This window comes from Lissotriton helveticus, chromosome 8 (genome assembly GCF_964261635.1).
Source record: "Lissotriton helveticus chromosome 8, aLisHel1.1, whole genome shotgun sequence".
Classification (NCBI taxonomy): Eukaryota; Metazoa; Chordata; class Amphibia; order Caudata; family Salamandridae; genus Lissotriton; species Lissotriton helveticus.
In genome coordinates this window covers 838,164,583-838,187,438 of record NC_136069.1, presented here as the reverse complement: position 1 = coordinate 838,187,438, position 22,856 = coordinate 838,164,583, and the positions used below count along the sequence as shown (strand labels likewise).

At 44.5% G+C, this 22,856-nt stretch overlaps 1 protein-coding gene across 3 annotated transcripts in view; it reads right to left on the bottom strand.

Annotated features, from left to right (window-relative positions):
* RPS6KA3 (ribosomal protein S6 kinase A3) overlaps nucleotides 1-22,856 on the bottom strand; it is a 698,725-nt gene that overhangs the window by 327,315 nt on the left and 348,554 nt on the right. For all 3 annotated transcript variants that reach the window (XM_078657643.1, XM_078657644.1, XM_078657645.1), the window contains one exon: nucleotides 18,471-18,541. In XM_078657643.1, coding sequence (XP_078513769.1) covers nucleotides 18,471-18,541 — 71 coding nt within the window. The remainder of the gene's footprint in view (nucleotides 1-18,470; nucleotides 18,542-22,856) is intronic.

Genomic DNA, 22,856 nt, shown 5'->3' with positions numbered 1-22,856 from the left:
AAGGAAGAAGAAAACCTGAAAGCAGAGGGGACCAAGTTCTTGAATCACTAGCCAGTGATTAAGTGGGCACCAGGATGGTACCGGGCGAAGTCACCGCAGTCAGGTGAGTGGGCGCTGCTGGGCTCTGCAGTCTCTCGGACCAGGAGGCGTTGTCGGCGACCAGGATGGAGGTGCGAGCTGTCCCACGAAGGATGAAGTCGTCGGCGTCGAAGTTACCCAGGAGTGGGCAACAAGCCTTGGCTAATTCAAGCCCACGCGGTGGACTCAAAATGGCGTCTTGAGTGGACCAGGAGGGTCCGGGGTGCTCCTCTTCTGGAAGGGAGCAAGGGCCAGTCTGGAGCAACCAGACCAGCAGCAGAAATGTCGTCGGGCGTCGTCAGGAAGGCCACAAGCCAACGGGCTAGTAGCCAAACAACGCGGTGAGCAGCGGAAAGCAGAAGGGCCCCACGCAGATCGTGGAGATGCTGGGGGGCTGCTCTTCGGTGCTGGAGCTGCTCAGGGTGGGGGCTTCTCGGACCCCAAAGCACTCACCAGGAATTCACTCGGCGGGCTTGCTGGAAAGAAGTCGTGCAGTCTTGAAGATGGCCGGTCCCTCGAGGTCTCGTCGCACCCACGGTTCTCAGCTGGGCTGTAGAGGTGGGTAGAGGTCAGAGGTGCCAGGGAAGCCGGTTCTCGTCGAGCTGGGCAGTCGGATTCCGGAGGAAGGACTTGCAGCAGACCGCAGTGTTCTTAGATGGTGCCTGCGGATGCAGGGTGACTACTCCTTAGTCACAAGGGAGAAATCTTAGGAAGAAGTCTTGAGTTCCTTTCGCAGAAAGTAGTTTCAGGATTCAAAGATGATCTGATTTGGAAGGTGGCCAGTCTCTACCTTTATCCTGTAAAAAGGGGCTGGCACGCGACTAAGTCCTGCCCTATGGGTGGGACTAGGAGGGGGGTGGTTACACCCACTTCCTTGGCGGGCTTTTCCCCAGCACAGGGTCTGGAGTGACCCTGGAACTGGTTCCAGCCAGCCTATGCACAGTGAGCACCGGGGTGCCACGTGCAGTCACCTTCCTCTAAAGCCCTGCCTACCTACAATACACAAAACCCTGTCTGGGACGGTGCTGGCACCGCCCCTGGCAGGAAACCCTTTGTCCTTATCTCCTGCTCTGGGAGGACTCCCAGCAGCAGGAGGGCAGACTTGTGTCTCGGTGGCAGCATCCATTTTGTGGATGCTAAGGCTCTGTCTGACTTTTAACCGGGTTATAGGTTACAGGCATGTCGTGTCCCTCTAGAAGGGTGGAATGCTAACCCCGTCGCCAGAATTGGCGAGGGGTTAGTATTCCAATTCGTATGACACCTTACTCGACATGTTTTGATAAAGCGATACCAGAGTTGGCACATAACCGCGAGGATTATAATGCACTTAAGAGTATATGGTATGCGATATCATGGAAACGGCTAAGGGATGGATCCCGAAAGCCGCAGACAGGCTCAGCTCATGCTAGAGCACCATCTCACATGATTCCAAGCACTCTGCCTTCAGGATTGTTAAGGCCTGCTATAGGAGTGACTGATAGGAGATCTGTGTGTCCATTTTTAGGGTTAGATATAGGTATACTATATCTAAAGCAAAGGGTGAGTACACCACCTTGCCCCAGCTGTCGTGCAGCCAGTTGTGTCAGTTTTAGTTAGTCAATCCAGGGGTGGCATAATACATGCTTCAGCCCCTGGGAGACTTCTGGGTGCACCTCAGCCCTGGGTACAGGGACTTGGAGAGGGCCCAGTGCCAATTCAGTACCTAAGTACAATTTGGATAGAGAGAACAGCTAGGCTGTGGGTCTGATTAGCAGGCCCACAGCCAGGGAGAGTCGTAAACCAGTGCAGCAAAAAGCAAAAATCTGGGTGATCATAGGATTGCAGACCCTACTCTCCTACACTAATCATCTTGACAGAAACCTGGCTAACTGAATCTTCGACACCTATAATGGACATATTGGTTCCTCCCGACTAACACATTATCAGGCTGGACAGAACAGGCAAAATAGGTGGTGGAATCGCATGCATCTACAGGAACAACCTCTCTGTTCAGAAAGTCAACTCCACCTCCCTACCATCCCCAACATCCTGGGAATACATCTGCCTTGACATTATGAGTGAGGGCAAACCGATATGCGAGCTTCACAGCATTTACCACCCACCCAGGGACAACTTCACTTTTTCCCAAGAAATATGGAGTTGATCTCAACCAATTCCGGACGGCAACTCACCCAAATATACCTTGGTGACTTCAACCTCCACTGGAAACGATCGCAACGACGCAGTGGTAAATAGTCTTAAAAATGTCCTTGATGCCCTTAACCTCACCCAAATATGCAACGGCCCAACCCACGAGAAAGGTTCTACCCTCGACCTGATCATCTCCAAAGAGGACTCTATCCAACTCGAGTCCATCCAACCCTGTGACTGGTCAGATCATCATATTGTCACATTTTTTATCAATGAAAAAGTCAAAGTTAACCCGGCTCAACTCTCCAAGCCCAAAGACTCGAAAAAGCTCAACCCAGGCTCTTTGCCCCCTAACAGTTGCAACCTCCTACTGCCACCGACAAGCGCTACAGACGTCCAAACTCTGACTGACCACTATCTCAACGCTATGACATCTATAATTAATGAGGCTGCACCTATGGAGCTGAAAAGAGTCTACTAAAATCTCCAAACCATGGTACGACGGGAGTCTAAATGAGGATAGACGAGACATGCGAATGGCAGAGCGTACCTGGAGATCAGCCCCCTCTGCAATGCACCTAAAAGAGCTGAAGAAAAAGAGAAACGCCTACTTCAGGAAAATAAAACGCTCAAAATCAGACTTCTTCAGCCTCCAACTCGACCAAGCAAAAAACCGCCCGAGAAAACTGTTTGAGCTAATCAAAACACAATCCAAGGAACAACCCCAACCGCTCAACACTAGGTGTGAGGCACCCTCCTGTGAAGACTTCGCTGCTTTCTTCATCCGAAAAACTGACAAAATAAAAAGCGATCTCCTCATTGACGCAAGCCTCTACTCCAAACCCCAACGCCTAGCACCCACTGAACCAAAAAACAATGCTACATGGTCAACCTTCGGCACATACTCGGAAGAAGAAATTGGCAAACTGCTCAGCACCCTGAAACCATCCAATCACCTCACGGACCCCCTCCCTGCCTCCGCAGTAAAAGACTTTACCCCTTTGCTTCTCCCTCTGGACTAAAATTATCAACAGCTCACTCCAACAAGGAAGCATACCTGACTCTCTCAAAATTGGACAGGTCACACCTCTACTAAAGAAACCTACAGCCGACCCCTCTGATCTTAACAATTATCGTCCCATCACCAATATTCCTACTCTCGCCAAACTATTGGAAAAATGCGCACAACTACAATTGACTAAACACATTGAGCAATTCCATCTCCTCAACGCCCACCAGTCAGGCTTCCGAGCAGGACACAGCACAGAGACTGCTATGACTCACATAATCGACGACGCACTTCAAATGCTAGACCAAAACGACACCTGCCTCCTCATCCTTCTAGATCTCTCTTCAGCATTCGACACCGTTAAACATGAGAATCTACTAGAACTACTAAATACAAGAATGGGTTTATCTGGAACTGTTCTCAAGTGGTTCACTTCCTTTCTTAACAACAGGTCGCAGAAATTCAAGAGCAACAACCTGATGTCCTCGCCAATACCTGTAACGCTAGGCGTCCCCCAAGGATCCTCCCTATCCCCAACTTTGTTCAACCTAGTCATGGAACCTCTCACCTCCTTGCTACAAGCATCCAACGTAAACTTTCACATGTACGCCGATGACACTCAGCTATATCTCAAGTTACAATCCCCCAAAGACATCTTACGTCTGAACTCAACGATCAGGAGCACCCAATCTTGGCTGGCTGATAACCACCTCAAACTAAACGCTATGAAGACTGAGTTCCTTCTGATCTCACCTCCCACGAAAATATCTACCACACAAACATGGCTTAAGCACCTAACAGCACTCAATGTCCAACCGACCATAGTGGATTCAGCAAAATCTTTAGGCATAACACTTGACACCAACCTCAACATGCAGCAACATATCAGCAAGGCAACAAAGGGAGCGAACTTCCAGATCAATACTCTGAGGAAACTTAAACCCTACCTCCCAGCCAAAGACTTCCAAACAGCAGTACAATCGCTAGTCATCCCACGTATTGAATACGGCAGCACCGCCCTCTGCGGACTCCCCCTAACTACTACCGCACCACTAAGAGCTTCGCTGAATGCTGCAGCGAGACTCATCACTGGGTCAAAAAAGCACTCCCACATCACCCCTGACTTGAAATCCCTGAACTGGCTGCCTTTTGAAGCCAGAATACAGCTGAAAATCGCCTGCATGACACACAAGGCGGTACACCTAAACTCACCCGGCTACCTCGCTCAGAAACTGACAATCTCTGGGGGAACTAGAAACACGAGAGGCACAAACAATCTTCTGCTGAAACCTCGAAGATTCCGGAAGGAAAAAACTTACAAGCGCTCCTTCTCAGGATTGGCGCCTAGGATTTGAAACTCACTCCCTCCCGAAACCAGGCTTATCTCTTCCACTACACTCTTCAAAAAAGAAGTAAAAGCTATCCTCATGGCTAAATACACTTGATCTATCATCTCGAACTCTGTCAACACCTTGCACCGATCTGTTTTGCATGCTTGACTCATTTACTTATTTGTATGAGTTGTTTTATTACTCACGTGATGGCTTGCAGCCACCTACTTGTACTATGTAATCTATTGATTTATTGTTTGACTATGTTCCCTCATGTACCCCTCTATGTAAAGCGCTCTGATATCTGTGAAGATCTTGTTCGCGCTATATAAAACTTTGAAAATAAATAAATAAAAATAAAGTAGTGAGGCTGAAAGCAGAGGTAGATGAGATTATAGAGGGAAACTTGCCTTTGGAAAGAGAGGAGCACTACAAACCAGACGAGTTACTATTTGCAGCAAAAGATGTGACTCATAAGGCAAGGTCGGCACATGAGAAACTGTCTGATTTGGCGAAAAGATATGAGGTGGATCTGTCCAAAACAAAGATGTTCCAGGGGGGTCACAGGTTGCAGTACAGTGATCAGGAACTGGAAGAGACCAGGGTCATTGGGTTGAAGACTCGCATTCGGGAATTGATTAGAAGGATAGGCGCATGGAGTATGCTCGATAAGTGGGAAGAAAGGTTGTCCAAAAAGAAAAGTACCAAAAAGAGCGTAGGAGAGACACCGCCTCCAGGAGGGAGTATGCTAGGAGTACAGAATTAACCTTTGCGAGAGGTAGCTAGTGGAGGGTATGTGCCTTGGAGTACAGGCGATTTGGCAGTGGTCACAAATGACTTCCCCAAGCTGAGGGAGAAGCAAATTGAGTGGTACAAACAGGTTAATCGCTTTGTTAAGATCTCAAAGGTGTTGTGGATTGATTTGAATATGCTGTCTGACATTGTAGTCCCAAGCGATTTGTGGGCAGCTTGTAAAGTTGCTATTGATTGGCCTACTTCTGAACCAGATGGGGATTCTGTTACGAATGGTCCTTCACCTATTGTCATGAAAAAGTTTGAAGAGGTGATCACATGGCTGAAATCCAAGATAGCACCACAGGAAATTGATTTGGTCAACATAGATCAAATAGTTCAGGAACCGAAGGAGACAGTACATGAGTATTAGGAGAGGCTTTTGCAACTCTTTAAACAGTACAGTGGGCTAGATACCTTAGACCTCAAAGATATGGGACAGCTGGTTTCAAAGTTTGTCTTGGGTCTGAGACCAGAAATCAGCCTCATGATTGTGCTGGTGTACTGCGCCTGTCAGAGCGGGTCACCGACACAATGCCATCTTGGTCAGTGCGCTAGTTGTTTTTCCCTAATTAGCACATGCCTCCCTATTTAGGAAGGGTGATGCAAGGGCGCAGTGGGCGCGCCAGATGCAAGCCCGTCTGCGCCCATCCGTGCTCCGATTCCGCTCAGCGCCAGCCATGCTGCCGCTTCTGTCTCAGGGCACGACCAGTTACAATACTCAAGGGAACAACTTATGAACATAGGTGAGAGGACTATTAAAGGAACACAGAAAGCGGCTGATAACGGCAAGCTGAACTGTGGCCTGATTAATAGAAGATCCCTAGTTAAACATCATCAAGAGGTGGCAACCGTGTTGGAGTGCCTCGATCTCGACGTCCTGTTTTTAACCCAGACGTGGACCAGTGCAGACTCAGTGGTAGATTTAGGATTCGCCTGCCCACAAACCCAGGCTGGCGGGGAGAGGCGGTGGGGTAGGGGTGATCTTTAAAGAAAAGAGGGATTTTACCCCGTTACACTTGGATGAGGTTGAGGGCATTGAACTCTTAGGTTTCTCACTGCAGGAGGCAAGAGGAAAAGTGATGACTGGAATAGTATGTTACAGGCCCCCTGGACAAACTACCCAATATCAAGTCCTAATTGACACCTTTGCTAACATGTCCTTAACACACTCAAGAATGATCGTACTTGGTGACTTCAATCTCTGGGACAATGGGTCACTCTGCCCCCCATTAAAATATCTGGAACAAGCCTGTGAGAGTCTTAATCTGCACCAGCTAGTACATCAGTCGACCCATATAGGAGGGCACACCCTAGACCTACTATTTGCAAACCAGAATGAAACAGAGGTGAATGAAGTGTTACCCCAATGCTGGACCGATGCTGGACCGATCACTCCTTAATTCTTTTCAGATCACGCTGCCCTGTATGGCCAGCAACACAAATCCGTCAGTAACCTTTCGGATGGGAAGAGAATGGGCTAAGTTATTAAGAAACAGGAAATATATGACATTCTCAGCTCAGAATGTATTCATGCCCACTAAATCAGTGGATGAAAACTAGCAAACTTACTGTGACCACATAAAAGCCACTTTAGATCAGATCGCCCCAATAAAAATGCTGAAGAACAGAAAGAAACCTTCAGCCCCCTGGTACAGTTCAGAGTTAAAACTTTTGAGAAAAAAGGTAAACAGACTGAAAGTATATGGAAAAGAACATATGAGGAATAGGACAATGAAAACCTGAAATCAGTGCAGACCTCATATGGAAGCGATCAAGGGCCAAGGCAGAGTACTATGCTAAAACAATTTTGCAGGCGCCCAATAGTACAAAAATGCTCTTCACCATCATAAAGGACCTATCTAATCCAGCATGTACGGGCAACAAAGTAACCGCGACACAAAAATTCTGCGACAAAATTGCCACCAACTTTGACGAAAAAATCAATAAGATAGTTGGCGGTCTAAACTAACAATAGCAGCTTTGTTGAGGAAAAGAAACTCCCCACGAAATCACCAATATAGCAACAGAGAGGCCCCCAAGAATCACCAGCCTCCCGCTCTGGAGGACTTTCAAAGCCCCACTGAGGATATATTCAACATCCTAGCCCAAAGCGTGTCCTCCGGGTCCCCTTTGGACTCCCTTCCAAAGGCGATCTGGAAAGAGTTCCAGTCAGAACTATTTCCCGGGCTGCGGCAGATTTTTTGTCAGTCTTTAGAAAGGGGAATTGTCCCGGAGGTCTGGAAGCAGGCAGTGGTGACCCTGTTGCTTTGTTGTCAGTCTTTAGAAAGGGGAATTGTCCCGGAGATCTGGAAGCAGGCAGTGGTGACCCCGTTGCTCAAGAAGCAGTCACTTGATCCTAACTGTCCATCACATTTTAGACCAATATCCCTCTTACTGTATCCAGTAAAAAAATTGGAGCGGGCAGTTAGTAAGTCCCTGTCCATCTACCTAGAAGAAAACCAGCTGCTAGACAAGGATCAATTCGGTTTCCGACCAGGGTATGGAACAGAAACGGCCCTAGCAACGGTCCTGGATAACCTGAGAATGCGTGCCGACAATGGCAATCTGTCCGTACTAGTGTTTCTGGAAATTTAGGCCGCATTCGATACGGTAAATCAGAGCATCCTGCTAAAAAGACTAGAGAAAATCAGAGTGCAAGGACGGGTGTTAAAGTGGCTGCAATCGTACCCGACGGGCAGCCAACAAGTGGTAACCATTCAATCGTTCACTTCCCCCAAGACCCCAGTGAGACACGGGGTGCCACAGGGCTCAGCAATCAGCCCAATTCTCTTTAATATTTATCTGCGTCCCTGAATTCCAATTATTAAATCCTTTGGCATCGACCTAATCAATTATGCAGACGATACGCAACTGGAGTTCTCTCTGGAAGGAAAGCAGGCAGTATCCTTTGAGAAATTCAAGGAATACATGCTCAAAATCTCCAGTTGGCTTAGGAAAAATGCCTTACAATTCAACTGAGAAAAAACCGAGCTAGTCTACGGCTCTGCGGCCAAAATTGCCCGGCCTTATCCCACCGAGTTCAGACTTAACCTGATGGAAAAACCATTCACTCCAGTCATAACAGTGCACAACCACCTGGGGGTCCCAATGGACGACAATCTACAACTTGAGTCACAAGTTAACAAAACAGTTGGTACAGGTTTCTCCTTGCTAAGAGCACTACGCCTGATCCTTCCGCTCCTGCCCGCCACCTCCAGACCTCTGGTGGTGAGGAGTTTAATACTGAGGAGGCTGGACTATTGTAGCTCCCTATACCTGGGAGCACCGCAGTCAGTACTACGGAAGCTACAGAGGGTCCAGGCCATAGCGGCCAAACTGGCGCTAAGTAGGCAGCGTAGAGCTTCAACATCTTTAGCTCTGAAAGACCTTCATTGGTCACCCATAAATGAGAGAATTCATTCATTTTAAATCTTTGTATGGTGTTCAGAGCAGTACATGGACTAGGTCCAATATCTATGCAGGATAAATTCACCTGGTACACCCCAGGGAGAAACCTACGCTCAAACGCAAATCTGGTAACCACCACCAGATTTAAGAAGACCAGGACAGGTGGCAGAGCTTGTGGGGTAGCAGCCTCACGGCTCTGGAATGATCTTCCCATCAGACTAATCAAATCTCTACTTTCATTTAGGAAGAACCTGAAGACATGGAAGAACCTGAAGACATGGCTCTTTCCCAAGAACTAGATATCCGAGCAACCCATATCGATAAACAAGCTATCTTCACGCACAATGTAATCTGGGCAAGTCGCAGCGCCAGGATACCCGTAGGGTGACAGTATGCACTATATAAATCTAAGATACAATACAATAGCATAAGATCTGTTGGCAGAACAAGCCAGTGGACGAAATACTGAGATATGCCAGGTATTGCAGTGATGAGGTGGACTCTAAACATAGGAAGCTTAAAGGTAAGCAGATGCTAGTCCAGATGCAAACTGCTGACAAGGGACTCCAGATGCAGCCAAGTGGAGGGATGTTAGGGAGAAGACAGGGATGCAATCAGGGAGGAACACAGAATGGTCAGGATCAGGGAAAGGGAAAACCGGTAGACCCCAAAATGGGAATGGATGTGGCGACAATGAAAAAGACCACTGCGTGTCATCTTGGTCACCAGATCGGGCATTGGAAACGTGAGTGTCCAATGAACCCAGCAAATCAGCTGCAGCAGGGGGTAGAGACAGTGCAGATGCCTGGAATGGTTAATATTATGACAAGGCCAAGATCGATGAAAGGGGGGACATTGGTTCCAGAAGCACAGGTTCCCCATCAACCGAGAATCCCACAAGGGTTTCGGACAAACCAGCAGATGCCTCTCTTTGATGGGTTTGACGAATACAGACACGACCCGTTGGCATGACTGAGGGGGGAGGAAGACTGCACTCTTGGGGCAGTCTTGGAGGTAGACCAGAGGGGACCGTTTGTAAAATCTGATGTTGACTGTCATCCTACCACCTTTTTCGTTGACACTGGTGCTACCCATTCCACTGTAAGATCTACAGTAGTTCTCAACCTACCCGTCTCGGGACAATCAACCCAAGTTGTAGGAGTAGCGAACAAGAAAATGACAAACCCATTGACTGAATAGATTCCTGTGAGAATAGGAACTTTCCGAGATAGACATCAGTTTGTGGTGTGCGACTCAAGCCCAGTCTGCCTTTTAGGAAGTGATCTTTTGTGTAAGCTTACCTGCACTATTTGTTGCACCCCCAAGGGAGTGGAATTGCAGACCAAAGACAATGATGCCACTTTTAAGGTCGCAAACCATCGCTTGTGCATTGAGATGTACCCAGTGGTAACTGTGGAAGAGCTTCCACTTGACTTAAGAGATGGTCTCGTTGAAGGTGTGGGATTTCACAGGAGAAGTGATTGGACTGATCAAAGGAGTTGAGCCAGTTAAGATCCAGGTTAAGCAAAACGTTGAGTTTCCAAGAACACCTCAGTATAGTCTGTCACCAGAAACGATTGCAGGGATAAAGCCTGTAATCGACTATGATCAAGCAGGGAATTCTGAAAGAAATAATGGGCAGTCCATGCAACTTACCAATTATGGGATTGCAGAAACAAAGTGGGAAATTTAGGATTGTGCAAGACCTGCGAAAGGTCAATACAATAGTTGCTCCATGTTGTCCAGTGGAACCGAATCCATCAGTGATATTGTTTCAGATTCCATGCAAAGCAGAGTGGTTCACGGTGATTGATCAGTATCAAGCCTTCTTTTCGATACCACTTCACAAGGAGAGACAATTTATTTTTGCTTTTAAGCTGGAAAACCGTGTGTTAACATGGGGTCTATCCCTCAAGGGTATACAGAGAGTCCATCGATCTTCAATCAGATTTTGAAGAATATTGAGTCTTGTGTTGCCACAGATCTCAGTTCTTGTGCAATATATAGACGCACTTCTTGTTGCATCCAAGACAGAGGATGCTTGCAGGATTGACACCAGAGATAGAGTGTGGCACCCCAGCTTACAGCACAGCTACTCAGGGTTGAATATATCACCCGGTTCTCATCTGTGCATGCAGTGTTGTTCTGGTGGTGCAGAGTATGAATGTAGTGAGTGTAAGAGACATGACTGGTAGGTGAAAGAGGTGTGTGAGTGTAGGGGATTTGCTGAATGAATTTGATATCCTTTCACTACATGTGATTTCCAAATTGTAGATATGAATTGGATTATGTTTTAATTCAGAAGCCACAAATACTTTTGTATTTGAGAAAACTTCTTGCTAAGCATGAAAAGTATAACAAACACAAAGTGTAATGAACATAAAAAAAGCATAACATGAAGAAAAAGAAATAAAATACGTAATGAGAATTTAAAATAAAATGTTTTTGTGTAATTTAATGTTCATGATGCCCCATTTCTGAGCGATCTTTAGCCAGTATTTAAAGTAATTTAGGTCTAGAGGGAATTCTACTGTTATAGTTCATAGTCTGTTTTTTCCCCCCCTGTTCCCGGACCTACAGAAATCAATTTTGAGGGGGGGTACCTAGATCATCCTAGGATTGACACCATTGCCTTCCTGAATCATTTGGCAGAGAATGGACACAAGGTGTCCCCAAACAAGTTACAGTATTGTCTGAATGAGGTGCAATACTTGGGTCACCGTATAGAGAAAGGCAAGCGAAAGGTGTCACCCGATCGAATTGAGGCGATTATGAGTATGGCTGTGCCTACTACACAGCGGAAAGTCAGAATGTTCATAGGGATGGTTGGTTACGGTCGCCAATAGGTTCCCAACTTCTCTCAGAAAGCGAAGCCTTTGCAGAGGATGACGCACAAGGATGTGAGTGATCCAGTACCATGGGACAATGGCTGTATGAAGGTGTTTTTGGAGCGGAGAGCGGATCTATGTTGTGCTCCCGCTCTGGGAATGCCTGATTACAATAAGCCCTTTTCATTATTCTGCTGTGAACGAGAAGGTTGTGCATTATCAGTTTTGACTCCGGATCATGGAGGTGTCCGTAGACCAGTTGCCTATTTCTCAACTACTTTAGATCCAGTAGCTTCAGCGTTGCCTGGATGTCTCAAGAACGTTACTGCAGTGGGTGTCCGTACTGAAAGGTGTGAAAGCATTGTTAGGGGTTATTCTTTAATTGTGTATGTTCTGCATTCTGTTGAACTACTTATGACAAGGACAAAAACACACCACCTGACTAACAGACTCACACGTTAAGAGCAAGTCATACTTGCTGCGGAGAATGTGACTCTACGAAGGTTTTAGGTTTTGAACCCAGCCACCTTGATGCCCTTACCAAAAACATTTGATGAAGATTGGGAGGACCATGACTGTCTCAATGTGACTGAACTTTGTACCAAACCGAGAGCCGACAGTGTTGGTGAACCTCTGTCTGACCCGGATGAAATATTCTTTGTTGGTGGTTCATGTTTAAGAGACAGTGTCGGTCAGTTGAGAGCAGCATTTGCTGTATGTACTATTACGGAAGTGGTTGAAGCTGCTTGTCTATAAGGAGTATACTCCACACAGGTAGCTGAATCATTGCTTTGACTAGTGCCTGTCTGGCCGCTGATCAAATTCGAATCACCATTTACACCGACAACCCATATGTGTTTGGTGTGGTTCATGACTTCGGACAGTTATGGTCACAGAGGGGTTATATGACATCATTCGTATCTCCTATTAGGAACGGGGAGTTTGTGAGGCTACTACTGGAAGCCTTGCAGCGCCCAAGGGAAATTGATGTGGTGAAATGTGCTGCACATGGGAGGGGGACGGATTTAGTCTCCCTTGGAAATAAATACGCTGATGAAGTCGCACATCTTTGTGCTGATCAAGGTTGTATTTTCACTGGAGATTACACAGGAGAGAGCTAAGAAAGAACAGAGTTCAACATGACGTTAGCCATGGCAGACACTTGGGATGAACTCAAGAGCCTGCAGGAACAGGTTTCAGAACAGGAGAAAAGTGTATGGATCTAGTCAGGATGTGAGAAAGGGGATGTTAACATTTGAGTTTCGAATGATGGTCGAGCAGTGTTACCGGATGATCTGTTGAACTTGATGGCAAGACAAATTCATGGTGTGATACATTTAGGCAGAGATGCAATGGTGCAAGTGTTCAGACAGATGTGGTACAATCCACGATTTTGTGCAGTGGCTGAAGCTGTATGTCAGAGGTGTGTCACTTGTCAACAAATGAATGCTGGAAAGAAGACTGTGGTTACACTGAGTCACATAGGGAGGTCGGCGGAACCTTTCAATAGAATGCAGTTGGATTTCATTGAGATGCCTAAGTGGAATGGGTTGAGGTACATTTTGGTGGTGTTGTGTGTTCGAGATGAATACAGGCTTACCCAACACGTGGGTGCGACATACTCACGGTAGCTAAGTTGTTGTTGAGGGAATTGATAGAGATTTGGTTTTCCAACCTCTTTGGAATTAGATAGTGGAACACGCTACCACAGTGAGATCATGAAGATGCTTTGCACAGCTTTGAACGTACACCAAAGACTCCATTGTAGCTACCGACCAGAGGCTTGTGGACCAGTGGGGCAAATTAATGGGACTTTGAAAGCCCGAATGGCGAAAGTGTGTTTGTCTACATCTCCGAAGTGGCCTGATGCTTTGCCCTTGGTGCTGATGAGTGTCCGCAGTACACCCAATAGGAGAACAGGTCTTTCACCCCACGAAGTATTAATGGGGAGGGCTATGAGGTTACCAGCAGTGCCATTGACAGCCTTATTAAACATCACAGATCTAATCCTTGATTATTGCAGGGGACTCGCTGATTTGATCCGTTCTATGTCTTATCATGTGCAGGCTGCTTCTGTTCCAGCTTCAAGCGATCTTTGTCACAACCTGGGTCCAGGGGATTGGGTGCTTGTCCGAAAGCACGTGAGGAAGAGCTGTTCGATGTTTACTGGCGAGGCCCTTACCAAGTAATACTGATAACGAACACTGCAGTAAAGTGTGGAGAACTGCCAAATTGGGTGCATGCTTTGCACAACCGCAGAGTTTCAGCACCCATGGAAGAAACAGCTCATCTCACGAATGAAAATCCAGATGTGGTGACAGAGCCACTGGAGGGGACAAGTCAAGCTGTGAGGGTTGCTGACGAAGCTGGTTGCTCATCAGGTCATGCTGAGGAGGGTCACAACAACAGCAGTAGCATCGATACTGCTTCGGAGGAAGAAAGTTGCTGTGAGAGTGGTCCAGAATCAGACTCCGCAGAAGTAAGTGGTGTGCAGGGTGAGCGAGAGAAAAGCAGAACAAATAAAAGCACAGGAGAAGTGTGGCCTGAAAGGCAGAGGCGACTGAATCTACGATTGGTTTCCGAGAGAGATCTTGCTCTTGGGTTTCAGGATTCTGAACCAGAAGAGAGCGAAGAAGGGCTAGCTTGTGGAGGTCTGAGAAGATCAAGACGAAAGAGATTACCTTGCCAGAGATGCGCTACTCCGAAGTGGTCCTACGTTGTGACCGATGCCAGGAGTGGTGAGTTCCGGGAGACTGAGGGCAGTGACAGTGGTCAGCAACTGTCCAAACGTGAAAATAGATGTGGTGGTGTTGGTTCCAGGACTTGAAATTGAAGGAGTACTGACTATCACGGTTCCAAATCCTCCAGTTTTTAGCAGATTTCGCCATCTGATTTTGCACAGATTAATAATTCCTACGTTTGGCTTTGAAGCTCCATCTCACGAAGTGATCGTTCTTCGTCTTGAACTTTTACAGCATGTTCTAGAGATAATTGGAGCTCATCTTATTTTGGATTAAAAGTGAAATTTTGTTGTAAATAAGTTAAAAGAATATAACCTAGGTCTGGGTGGAAGAAAAAGAAATTTAGGGACTCTCCGTAGAGGAAGGAGGAGGGTTAAGGAAGTCTTTTCGGACAGTGTCAAAAAGGAACTGAAAGCATAAAAGGGGACTTCCAGCCTTTTCAGAGTGTTGGTCGAACTGGGTTGCAAGCAACTAAAGCAGGAGAAAAGGGACTCTGGAGTATTCATTGCTGGAACTGGGAACTTTGAGAACTTTTCCGAGATCATGGAGACTGGAAATCCGAATCGTATATCCAAATGTATGATAGGTACACTTGTAGGTGGAGTGACAGTCTTCATAATCCTAGTAGTTGTAGTTTCATATTTAGTTCCACATGAGCAGGCAGTGGAGGTTCACTCCTAGCCAGAAAGTGGTCACCATAGGAGCCGAAAGAGCTCCTAGCCAGAGCTGAAAGAGCTGAAAAAGAGCTCCTAGCCAGAAAGTGGTCACCATAGGAGCTGAAAGAGCTTTGCTACTAGAAGAGTCGTAGATTTCATGTGGACCTTTCTAGAGGTGATTTCAAGCTTAATGCGTATGCCAAGCTGCTATTTGACTATATAGATGCCGTGGACGCATGCCATGGACGCAAAAGATTGTTGTGTGTATGCAGTTACCTGCTTCGGTAGATGAGGGTATTCGATATCACCACCTTCCACTGACGTATGGTATTTCATGTAGTTTGTTGCTTAGTATCTTTTATAGAAGAGGTCCGTTTCAATATTTCTTTTCTAATTATGATGCAGTGCTTCCTGAGGTACCAGCTTATAAGCATTTGAATAAGTATGATTATTATAAACAAGAGGATAGGCTTAGAAAGTATTTTATACTGTCATTAGAATTAGATACAGCATAGGCTCATAGACACAATCTAACCTGTTCATTAATAGACGTAGAGAAAAAATGTGTAGATCAGGTAGAAAATAGAGTCAGACAATTAACAGATACAAGATTCAGGAAATAAGATTGGACCGATGAAGAGAGATTGCACAAATCAAAAGGGTATCATGGCCCTATAGCACTAGATAAGGAGCAGAGAGGGAAGTTGTGTATAAGACGTAAACAGACTTATTCAGAGAATGTTCCCAGTGGGACATACTACATGTGATTATGTTTTCACCTTTGAAGATTCCACAAAAGACTTTTTGCAAGGCTCTGTACAAGTGATACTAACTGTGTATTATGTGTGTGGAACGAATGCTTATGTAAGATTGCCTGTGAAATGGTATGGTACGTATTATTAGGCGATTATTTTCCCAAAGATCTACCATGCAGATGATTTGGAACTTTTAGAGGGAGGGAAGCATTCGAGAGTGAAAAGAGGTGAAAGTGTGGGAACTGTGGTTGGAGATATTTTTGGAGCAATGATACCAGGTTAGGGAGTGATCTTGAATGATGTGAAAATCAGAAGATTGGCGACTGTGGTTGATGAGTTTTCAATGAATACCGCAAAGTGGCTGGTGCTGGTGGAGGGAGAGATGTTGTCGATAAGGACTATGGTTTTGCAGAATCGTCTTGCTTTAGATGTCCTTTTAGCAAAAGAGCGCGGAGTCTGTACATTGTTGAAAGTTCAGGAATGTTGTACTTCTATATCAGACAATAGCAAAGATCATACAAGTAACATCACTACGATCCATCATGAAATAGAGGATTTGACTGAAGGAGTTTGGGAGAAAGTTGGCAAAGGGTTTGGTCAAGTAGAAAGTTGGTTTGCGAATTTGGGAAAGGGTTTTCTTGGTTATGCATGGAAACCTCTTATTATAGTTGTTGTTTGTGTGGTCTGTTTGTCGGGTTTTGGCAGAGCTTACAAGTGCTATAGAACCAACAGAGTTGAGAGATCACTTAGAGAACAAGAGAGAAGGATGGAAAGACTGCAGGACAGTCACTATCAGAATCTTCAGCATATGGAGAGACGCAGACGAGAAAGGATGGCAACAATTTCTGTTTAGGTCGGTTCTTTCTGCAAGGGAGTTGTGTAAGTGTGATGACACTAGTCATCAAAGGGGAGGAACTGATAGAGCGTCATGTTGTTCTGAAAATTGTAGGGATGCCTCATAATCACAGATAGTCAGCACCCGCATATCTAAAGGAATGTATTAACATGTGGTTATTAGAAATGTAGTACTAAAGCAGTATATATTAGAGTAAATAGAAATGTAATTATGCCATTTATGGGGATCAATGTATTGCTTAATCGGAAATTTATTTTAGATGTTGCATAATGAATTAGTTCGCGTATAAGGTGATGCATTAGGGGTAAACATGCACCATATTAAAGTCTGCACGTGTAGCTTTGCTTATTTATGTATGCAGAGTAATGAAATCAATGCTTATAATATGACTTGTGAAATGTATGGTTAAATGTGTAAGAACCTAGACTATTTTCTATGCATTGCAATGAGAGGCCTGTTCGTGATTTCTTATGTTAGCTGAATAATGCAGGCCCAAAATGCATTTTACTTGGGAAGGCTCTCAGACGAAGGTAGTCAGCAGATTTTGTGTGCGTGCAAGGTTGCTTCGCTCACATGTTTTTGTTGCAGGTGCAAGGACACACATCTCATTAGGCAGAATAAACCTTTGTTTTAAGAGTTAGGATGGTAGGAGAAGCCGCCATGGGAGTGTACAGGAATGCAGATATTATACTTTCAGCGGAGAAGGTGCCTGGGACCCAAGGACACATCAACGGTTTCTGGATGAAGTCAGAGTTTCAATGGAAAAGTACAGGAAAGAAGACTAGTCCGAAGGGGGGTGTAAAGGGTGTGTTTTACTGTTTGTGATTTTGTATTAGGGTTAGTGCCCCGGAGGGTGGAGCAGTTGAGGACTAGAGGGGAAGCTAGAAGGAGCATCTTGGAACGATCTCTGTAGCTTTTGGCTACTCACCTATGCAAAGTGAGTGTACTTCTAAGGATGTCCTCACTACTGACACCTTTTTCTCTTTTGCCTGGGAATGACGCTAAGTAGGGATGTCACTTCAGCGACAGTGTAGGGCCAGATTAATCGCTTTTCTTTTCTAGGCTAATGAATACTAAAATAGAGGTTGGAGCAGTCCTTGCGTGCCTGATGCTTTTCGAATGAAATATTCTTATTCTGAGTTGGATAAGACTCTTGCGTAGGATTATGTTTGTATTAGTGCCTATTTACTTTCTTAACCTCGTGTTGAGGTGTTTGTATGTTCAGTTATTTTTGGCTTTGTAATAAATCCTTTAACATTTGATTTCGGAGTCTATGATCCTTTAGAGTTACAAAATTGATTTTGGTAGATCATGTAGTAACATTGTTTTTTTCCCCTTTACACTTCTTAGCAGATAATAAAGATCCAGCCGACCGAGGATTCTTAAAATTCGTAAGATACGATAAAAGATAAGATAAGAATCCGGCGTTATCTCTACACTGGTCATCTTGGAATGAGTTTTCTTTAAGAAAATATCATTGCAAGATGGCCTGTGCATGCAACGTGCCTTCAGGACGTATTTGCAGGCACCCAGAATTGTGCATTTTCCCGGGAACATCATTTCAAGAGGGACGATGCTGCATGAGTAGGTTCATGACACTTGCAGATTTCGCAATTTACTTCACGTTTAATTTAAAACTGGAAAATTACATACGGCCATTTTCAACCAGTAAAATACGTGACCAAAAACTAAGCACAGGAACTCAAAAGCAAAGAAGCGAATAGATCAATATAGAAATGGTTAATACGAGGAAATTACAGTGTGCAAAAATTAAACTAAGGTTGAATGAACCATGACGAGAAAACGGCAGACGTTTCATTAATGGGTGGGGAGGAATGGGGAGAAGAAATGGTAAGAATCTACAGAGAAATGCAGGTACTCACTTTAGAATCATCGTCATGGTTTCTTTTCGGTCCTTCCCTTGGAAAGGTAAAGTACCAGTAAGCATTTCAAACTGAAAAGAAAAAAAATATTCATAAAAAAAAAAGCCTAAAGTAAACTGGTCTCTCAGTCTGGTGGACTAAGTTCTGATGTAATAAACTGTTAGCCGAACAAAGTGACTATCAAAAACAGCCATAAAAGTGCATATAGAATAATACAATCAAAACAATTAAAATCTTTTTTGATACAATGCATACAATAATAATTGTGAAATACATTTGCTGCGCTATTACACAATACTTTAGTCAAGCAACAATCCTGCAGAGAGTTATATACGGCCTCCAACTCATGGATTACTTAATATATCGAATTTGCACTTCCAGCAAGTTATGATTTCATTAAATGTTTTGAGAAATGTTAACTCATGTTTCGGAGATTGACTGCAAGAAGAAATGTGGAAATGGAATACTTACGTCAGCAAAGGCAGTCAAATGCGGTGTCCCGGACCAACCTTTTTAATTCGGAAAATAATTTTAAGAAAATGCATAATCATGGTTAAACGTTCAGACTCTAAACTTTCAAAGAAATGAAGGAGGAACTCGTCCTTAATAAGTATAAAGTGACGGTATCTTTGAATTTCCCCTGTGGCGGTTGGTATCCTTGTCACGATATTGGCCAGAGAGTAAAGATGTGAGCTATGATATGCTTCATAAGGCAGCGGAAAGAGTGGACGTAGTGAGCTCTGATATGCTCTCAAGTTGGTTGTGGCATTATTTTTCGAATACTGGGTTGTCTCCGCAAGAGCAGTGATGTATTTGAAAAATAATGCCACAACCAACTTGAGAGCATATCAGAGCTCACTACGTCCACTCTTTCCGCTGCCTTATGAAGCATATCATAGCTCACACCTTTACTCTCTGGCCAATATCGTGACAAGGATACCAACCTCCACAAGGGAAATTCAAAGATACCGTCACTTTATACTTATTAAGGACGAGTCGAAGTTTCCATTAGATACTTTATTTGGGATTTTATAACAGCCACTGAGTGTTTTTTCTTTGAGCCCCATGGGACCTTTACTTTGACCATGGAGCTACTCATCGTGACCAACTAATTTTCTCATACTAAGCTGAAAATACAGACTTAGCTTACACTTTTCGGTTTCTTAGACTTTGAAATTCCGGAATATGATCCGGACGACATTTTAGATTACACCATAATCTTCGGTCTCCTTGTTTCTCAAGATATTTTTGAAATACCAACGTAGTACAAGTTCAATAGGATATACTCCATTCTGCTCATCTCAGGAAAGCCTTGAGGAAGTTACTTCTGAGTAACGAAACACGTGTCGGCTGCCCAATGTATTTCCTTTTTGGATATATATATATGGAAGAATGTCTACTATCAAAGTCTTGTAAAATTGTACCAGAAATTTCACAGGATGGACTAACTTGTTTATAAAAAAATTGACATTAAATCAACAAAGTCATCTCTGTCTTGGATGTTCTCTTCATGCGCTTACCTTTAGAGCGATACATTATAACGTCTGTCATGCATGATTCTAGAATTAAGGTCATGTTAAGAACAACTTTTTCTCATGGTAGCACTTGCTCCCATGAATAACATTAGTGAGTGCCGAGGTATCACTGTGTAGTGAATTTGTTTTGTCTGACCCTTTGGGATCTTGGCATTTGTTGACATCTGTGGTAGTGGGATGTTATTGTTACCTTGATTGGCACCACCTTGTTTGAAACACAAACACTCTTTTAGAACAAAATTTTACAGAACTTGGGAATTCACAATCCCACACATTGAATTGGTAGTGCGACACTCTATGCCATCACTACTGTCTCTTGTTTCATTGTAAAGCTGAAATAACCTTGGTAAAGAACCTCAGGCATGCACTAAATACTACCTCTGCTTCAGTGCATTTCTAAATGTCGCTCATCTATGGCGAAGTCCTTCAATTCACTGGCTCGCTATACAGAAATGATGGCAACCTGAGTCTACCTTCCAGGACAGCTCTTGCAGTCTTACTCTGAAGAGCGAATCTACTAGCCTTTAAGAACCACATTAAAAAAGCACATCAGCGATGGAACAGCAGTGTCGTCTAGTTCCTATATTCCCAATAGGCTCTGCACATTGGAATAATATATCCTATAGATTTGACGTAGGACTTATGTCTACTAGGTCTCTATCGAATATATTAGACTTAATTGTAAGTGCCAGCTAGCTCAGAGGTCACTAGAAACTTTATCGAGTTCACAAGAAGGGTTTAGTTTCTGACAACCGCATAAACATGACAACTTGGTTTCCCCAAGATGAAACTGATCTTCAGAGTCGTGGAAACAATAGATAGATATTTTACTCAGTCATTCGTACATGCTTTGTTTCACCAGAGATGGAGAGAAATAGAGAGACTGGCGTTTTCAATAAAAGTATTTATTGAACAGTCTTCTTTCTCAAGCAAAAGAAATGAACTGCTACAATCGGAATGCTGGTTGCAAAATATAATGCACCCAGTAAAAAGAGTAGAGTAAAATAATACTGTAAGAGCATTGTATGGTTCCAGACCATAGATAAATACATACATAAATAAAGGCTAAAAAGTACTCAACTGGTGCTTCTAAAATACGCCTACCCGATGTACCTAACCTAGGTCGAGTACGAGGGAAGAAGTAAGTGAGGTGTTGCATAAATTTAGTGTTCTTTGCCAAGAATCTATCCAAGATTTCTCTTAGGGTCTAATCAGCTCCATACCTTGGTTTAGAATGAAGAAGGTCAGGCTCAGGACTCTATTTCCCAACAACCCGCTAGGGTAGCTTGGAAACACTGGAGCTGGATTTCTCGGCAAGAGAAAAGGCAGCGTCTCTCTCAGTGAGTCTGCTGGAGGGTCGGCTTCCTTCGGCACTTGCTGTAGCAGGATGCGTCGGGCAAGTAGATAGTCGAACTGCTCCAAACCACCGTGTGTTTGCTATTAGACAAGTCAGTATTCGAGCAAGGGGAAGTCCCTAGCTGCTGAAGCAGAGTTTTCCAAGAAATCGTTGTGGATTTTCGGAACTAGTGGAAGTAGCCATGCCGTATTTGGACTGCATGAGCTATGTCTAAATAAGGTTATGATTTCTATGCCTATATAAGGGCATGAATCGGGAAATTTACACTAGGGTCCTAAAATGCTATACAACAGCAGAAGGTGGTATTATTTATTTCAAGCCTTTCCTAACGGCGTGAATGATGCGCACTCTGAATAAACAGAAGTAATCTCTGTTTTGTAGGCAAGAAGACCCTGCTACCAACTTGGCTCTTTCCCACAAGCTAATGCTTCTACCCAGTGCCCAGTGCCTTTCAATACCTCCCTCTTTTAGCACCAGGATGCCGGTCGGGTTACAGTGCACTGTATAAGTTTTGCTTACAATTACAACCAATGAACGCTAGCACGGACTGTTTCAGTAGCAGCAGAAACTAAACTGTATCGTGAACTGTAGTATGTAGTATGTAGTGGATCAATGCTGAATGAACCAATGGTAAGCCAAATACTTCTCCATTTTGGTGGGTGGTGTGAGAAGTTGGCCTGGCATATGCTGTCCACTATAGTAGTGGGCACCTTGCACCAGTCCAAATAACCCTTAATGATTGTAGGTTTAAAGACAACCTATATAGAAAGCTATCCTCGTGGTAGCTATGGAGAGCAGCCTTCAGGCTAAGTCCTGAAGGAATGTAAAGCAGCTTGTTTTACCAGTCTATAATGTCATGAATGACCAAATGAAAGGAGAACCACACCAGGTATATATATAAAATGGAAAATGCTACTTACCAGTATGCATCTGTTCTTGGCATGTAAGGCTGCAGAACTACACACTTGCATAGATCACCATCTGGTGATGGGCCCAGATGATTACACTTTGTTTTTGTCTTGGAAGAGTCTTTGTCTGTTGGATGACTCCTCCCGTAGATTGTAGTGCGCATGGGCATCGACTCCATCTTCAGATTGTTTTCGCCATTGGGCAAATGAAGGAGTTGTATGAGTATAGATAAGGATGTCCATGTATTGTGCATCTCATTAAGATATTACTGGAACAGATATACGTAGCCAGGGAGGCGGGTGGGCGTGTGTGGTTCTGCAGTCCTACATGCCAAGAACAGATGCATACTGGTAAGTAGCATTTTCCGTTCCAGGCATATGGGCTGCAGACCACACACTTGCATCGATTGCACGACAAATTTCTCCCTTAGCAGCGACCACATGTATCTGTTGCAGTAGATTGAAATAATGTTTTGAGTACAGCCTGGCCCACAGTAGCTTGTTTTTTTGCCTGCACATCTACACAATAGTGTTTTGTAAATGTGTGCGGTGTAGACCATGTAGCTGCCTTACATAGATCAAATGG